General features: G+C 51.1%; 1 protein-coding gene across 1 annotated transcript in view; it reads left to right on the plus strand.

The window, feature by feature from the left end:
- Positions 1 to 5620, plus strand: part of CUX2 (cut like homeobox 2) — a 311474-nt gene that overhangs the window by 290848 nt on the left and 15006 nt on the right. The window contains exons 17-18 of the mRNA XM_007938169.2: positions 2490 to 3292; positions 4380 to 4557. Of these exons, the coding sequence (XP_007936360.1) occupies positions 2490 to 3292; positions 4380 to 4557 (981 nt within the window). The remainder of the gene's footprint in view (positions 1 to 2489; positions 3293 to 4379; positions 4558 to 5620) is intronic.

Here is a 5620-nt window from a genome sequence, read left to right on the forward strand (position 1 = left end):
CATACAATCCTCTAATATTGTAACTTGATGGTTGAGTTTTTTCTTTAGTTCTTTCAGCTTGAGAGATGCCAAATGTGTTCTTTTCCCTTTGATTTTCCAACTCCCAAGTTTTCATGTCTCATTGTAGCACTTTATTTTGTCCTCTCAAGCTGCCCTTTGAAATCTTCTGTTTAGCTCTTTTACGTCATCATTTCTTCCATTCACCTTAGCTATATTCCACTCAAGAGCAAGTTTCAGTGTCTCTTTTGACATCTATTTTTGTCTTCTCTTCTCCTCCTTTCCTGTCTTTGTAATGACCTTTTGTTTTCTTCATGTATGATGTCCTTGACGTCATCCAACAACTCATCTGGTCTTCAGTCACTGGTGTTCCATGCATCAAATCAATTCCTCAGGTGGTCTCTAAATTCAAGTGGGATATACTCAAGGTCATATTTTGGCTCTCAAGGAGCCAAATTTTAATTTTCATATTGCGCTTCTCCATCATCTCTTTCCATAGATACAGTCAATTTGATTCCTGTGTATGCCATACAGTAAGGTCCACATGTATAAGTTGTTTAAAGAAGGTATTTGCAATGAATAAGTCGTTGGCCATGCGAAATTCTATCGTGAGATCTCCAGTGTCATTTCTATCACCAAGGCCATATTTTCCAATTACTGATCCTTCTTTGTTTCCAACTTTCACATTCCAATCATCAGTAATAATCAATACATCTTGATTGTATGTTTGGTCAATTTCAGACTGCAGAAGTTAGTAAAAACCTTCAATTTCTTCATCTTTCGCCTTAGTGGTTGGTGCATAAATTTGAATAACAGTTGTGTTAACTAGTCTTCCTTGTAGGTGATAGCATTGTACTTCAGGTTAGACCTTGAAATGTTCTTTTTGTTGAAGAATGTGACGGCCATCTTTAATTTGTCATTCCCAGCAGAGTAGACCTTATGAGTGTCAATTCAAAACGGCTAATACCAGTCCATTTCAGCTCACTAATGCCTAGGACATTGATCTTTATGCATTCTATTTCACTTTTGACAACTTCCAATTTTCCTACATTCATACTCTGAACATTCACATTCCGATTATTGATGGATGTTTGCAGCTGTTTCTTTTCATTTTGAGTCATGCCACAAAGGTAGGCCCCAAAAGCTTTACTCCATCTATATCATTAAGGTCGGCTCTACTTTGAGGAGACAGCTCTTCCCCGGTTGTATTTTGAGTGCCTTCCAACATGAGAACCTCATCTTCCAGCTCCATATCTGACAGTGTTTCCTTGATATTTATAAGGTTTTCAAGTGGCCAGTTTTTTCAGATGTGGACCTGGCCATGTCTTTCTTCCCAGCCACTCTTAGTCTGGAAGCTCCACTTAAACTTGCCCACCAGGGGTGACCCTGCTGGTATTTGAAATGCCCGTGGCATAGCTTCTAGTATCACAGCTACACAAAATCCCCTACAGTATGACGAGCTATAAGACGAGGGATTTTCCTGTTAGAATGAACGAGAGAGCATGGGTTTTTTGGTTTTTTTTTTTTTTGGTTTGTTTGCTTGTTTTTTTTTAATTGTGATTTGGGTGAAAATTTATAGAGCAAATTCATTTTCCATACAGCAGTTCACACACATGTTGTCTCATGACATTGACTACAATTTCCCAAATTGCAACAGCTCCCCTCCCACTTCCTCCCCATAGTTACCTCTTCCCTGCGTCCATCCCTCCATGCACCCCTGCCCCCTGAGCTGTCTCCCTGTGCATACACAGCCTTTCTTTCTCCTCTGATTGTTCTCTCCAAGGAGTGTATTTACCTCAGGTAAATGTTCAACTACTATGCCTATCTTTTGCTTGGCTGGAAGCCATAAGTGTGGGTTCAATTCCAGACTTGAAGGGCATCTAGGGGCCATAGTCTCAGTGGTTCCACCAGGCTCTATCAGACCAGCAAAACTGGTCCCTTTTTTTTTCCCAAATGATTTTGAGATTTGTTCCACATTGTTCTCCCTCTCTATCCAGGATCTCCTACATAGATCCCCCTCCAAGTGGTTGACAGTGGTAGCCGGGCACCATCTAGTTCTTCTGGTCTCATAGTCATACAGGGTGAGGATTGCATGGTGTACTAGTCGCTAGGACTAATTGTTTCCATGACTGTTTGGTTTTCTTCATTCTTTTTGCTGAGAGAGCATATTTTATGCTCTATAGCCATAGACGTTTTCCTTCCCTGTGAACATGTATGGTCATGGTGAATATAAGCACATATCTTTTTTATCTTACGTTTTCCCTGTGAGCACTTCGTCCACATCTGCTGATATCTCTGTCAACCTGATGTTTAATGGCTGCCTCACGTTCTGTCATAAAGTGAGCCTATAACTTACTGAGCCAGTTCCCAGTTGTTGGACACAGAGGTTGCCTCCGGTGCTTCACTGACGTAGATAACGATGCTGTGAACATCCTCACACGTCGTGCTCTGACCTGACTGTGGACCCCAGCCACCCTGTCATCCTCCTGCAGGTGAGCCCAAGAACTCAGCCGTCCCGCTGAGCATCAGCAACGGCACAGCCTCTGCCAGCGCCTCGGAAGACGCCATCAAGAACATTCTGGAACAGGCACGCCGCGAGATGCAAGCGCAGCAGCAGGCCCTGCTGGAGATGGAGGCGGGCCCCCGGGGCCACTCGGTGCCACCCTCACCCCCGGAGCGGCCCTCGCTGGCCGCTGTGACCCAGAACGGGGCCCCGGCCTATGTCAAGCAGGAGGAGGCTGGCAGTGGTGGTGGCAGTGGCATCAGTAGCAGTGGGACCAGCAGCAGTGCCACACAGACATCCCTCACAGTGCTATCCCCCGCCGCCTTCGTGCAAAGCATCATCCGGAAGGTCAAGTCAGAGATCGGTGACGCCGGCTACTTTGACCACCACTGGGCCTCGGACCGCGGCCTGCTCAGCCGCCCCTACGCCTCTGTCTCACCCTCGCTCTCCTCCTCCTCCTCGGGCTACTCTGGCCAGCCCAATGGACGGGCCTGGCCCCGTGGGGACGAGGCCCCCACGGCCACCGAGGATGAGGTGGCCGGAGGCGAGGACGAGCCCCCCAGAGTGGGCGAACTGAAGGCTGAGGGGGGCATGGCTGAGGCAGGCAGTGGTGGGCGACTGGCCTACTACCCGACGTATATACCCCGCACCCTGAAACCCACCGTGCCGCCCCTGACCCCTGAGCAGTACGAGCTCTACATGTACCGCGAGGTGGACACACTGGAGCTGACGCGCCAGGTCAAAGAGAAGCTCGCCAAGAATGGAATCTGCCAGAGGATCTTTGGGGAGAAGGTGCGGGCAGTGGAGAGGCTCTGGAGGGGGCGGGGCCCACAGGACACTGGGCAGGGCCTCCACCTGGGGACCTGGCCTCATCGTGACCAGGGGAGCTGCCCCCTGGAAAGCAGTGTGTGAGTGAGGACAGGGAGGAAGCAGGATCTGAGCTCACATCGGGATGAGCCTAAGAGCCCAAGTCTGCTATTCTGCTTAGGAGCTCTGGTAGCGTAGTGGCTAAGGCATCTGACTGCTAACCAGAAGGCTGGCGGTTCAAACCCACCAGCCACTCCTTGGAAGGAAGGTTGGGCAATCTACTTCCATAGTGATACCGCCTCAGAAACCCAAGGGAGGGGTCACTATGAGTCGGGGCCGATTGGATGGCACGTAACAACAACAACAGCTGTCCACTATGGGTACAAATGTCACAGGAAGGGCTTCTATTCAGTGCTGCCCTTGTTAAAATAGTGAAATGCTTCCATCCTGCTCCATAAATAGCCATTTACCGCCCCTCCCTCAGGGGCTTCCATATGCACCCAGGGTCCAGCCACCAAAGGGTCAAGGGGAGGGATGTTTCAGTACATCCTGATTGCTGGGCAGCCCTGCAACCCTTGTTGTTAAGTGGTTTCTAATATCACCACTGCCCTTCACAAAGGAACAGGCGAAGGGTCAGGTAAGCTGAAAGCAGAAACAGAGGTCTAGGAAGGCTGTCTGAGGAGAGGGGTTTGGGCACCTTAGAGACCAGGCAGAATTTTTACACATAGGGGTGTTGGAGCTCTGCTAACATAGTGGCTAAGGCACTTGACTGCTAACCAGAAGGCTGGCGGTTCAAACCCACCAGCCACTCCTCGGAAGGAAGATGGGGCAATCTACTTCCGTAGTGATACTGCCTCGGAAACCCAAGGAGGGGTCTCTGGGTCCAACTCGACGGCACACAACAACAACAACAGGGGTGTTGGGATGGGTGCTTCAGGTCCCTAGCAAATACCCAGACCACGAACAACAAATGAATGCACCCCTGACTCTCGGGAAGCTGTGGGTCTTGGGGTCCTGAGGTGGGGGCAGTGTTCAGCGCCCTGCTTACCTACCCTGCCTGCCTCCTCCACAGGTGCTGGGCCTGTCACAAGGCAGCGTGAGCGACATGCTGTCCCGGCCGAAGCCGTGGAGCAAGCTGACGCAGAAGGGGCGGGAGCCCTTCATCCGCATGCAGCTGTGGCTCTCGGACCAGCTAGGCCAGGCCGCCAGCCAGCCGGCCAGCACCAGCCAGCCGGCCAGCACCGCCCAGGGTTAGTGCACGGAGCTCTCACGCTCCCATCTGTGCCGTGAGAAAACGGGGCCTGCCTCGGCCGCATTCTGTCCCCGCTGCCACCTGGAAGCCTGCAGTTTGTTTCCGCTGCTCTCCCTGCTCCCTGAAATCCTCCTTCCACCAGCTTTGAAATCTCTGCTCTGTGCGCCAATCTCCCTGTTTAACCTGTAGGTGGCGCCAGAGTGCCCAGAGCAGGTGGAGCAAATGGCTTACCAGCCCCACAGCCTGGCCCTTGTCAGAGCTGACTGATGACACAGGCTTTTCCTAAGGGCCAGCCTGCAGCCTGAGAATCCTCCGTGCAGGGCTTTGGTAGCCCTCACCATCCACTCTCACAGGCAGGGTGGAGTCTGAACTCTGCCCGGGGTGAGGCTGAAGTAGTCCAAAGTCTTAGAGCCTGGGCGTGGTAGGGTGGCCTCCCACTGTGACGAGAGTACCGGGGCCCTGAGAACGCCCCCAGGCCTCTCGGCACCCAGCCAGACCTGCACTGGGACAAGGGGGCCTGGCAGGAAGGACAGGACAGCAGAGCTGCCCACTGAGACCAGAGACCCCTGAGAGGAAAGGCAAGGACGGGGAGTCTCAATCTGCCCATCAGTAAAGTGGGGACAAAACCCTATCTCAGGGTCACGTAAATGAACTGCATCAATAAGTGGCAACAGGAAACAGACCGGAAACATAATGTCAAATCATGAAAGTGTAAGTCCTGTGTGCTGGAGTTTACTTAGAAGTTAACACCCGTAGGACATGGTTACACCTGGCTGCAGAGGTAGCACCTGCAGCAGGGGCATGAGCACTGATGCGGCGTCCAATCTGGGCAAGGGGCTGCAGCGGGCAGGGGAGAGGCCTGGGGTGGGGCGAGCTTTGGCTCTACCTGTTCCTTTTTTATTTCTTCAAAACAAAAGGGGAGATTTGACACGAAGGGCAGCGTGCGCACATCTGGTAGGTCTGGAGTTGGGTTTGGTTGAAGGCAGCATGGTGGACTGATCTTTCTTTTCCATATAGTCCTGTATCTGAAATATTTCAAAATTTCAAAATTTTAGTTGAAA

The sequence above is a fragment of the Orycteropus afer genome, unplaced genomic scaffold, assembly GCF_000298275.1.
Source record: "Orycteropus afer afer isolate SDZICR_OR568_19922 unplaced genomic scaffold, OryAfe1.0 scaffold00048, whole genome shotgun sequence".
Lineage (NCBI taxonomy): Eukaryota > Metazoa > Chordata > Mammalia > Tubulidentata > Orycteropodidae > Orycteropus > Orycteropus afer.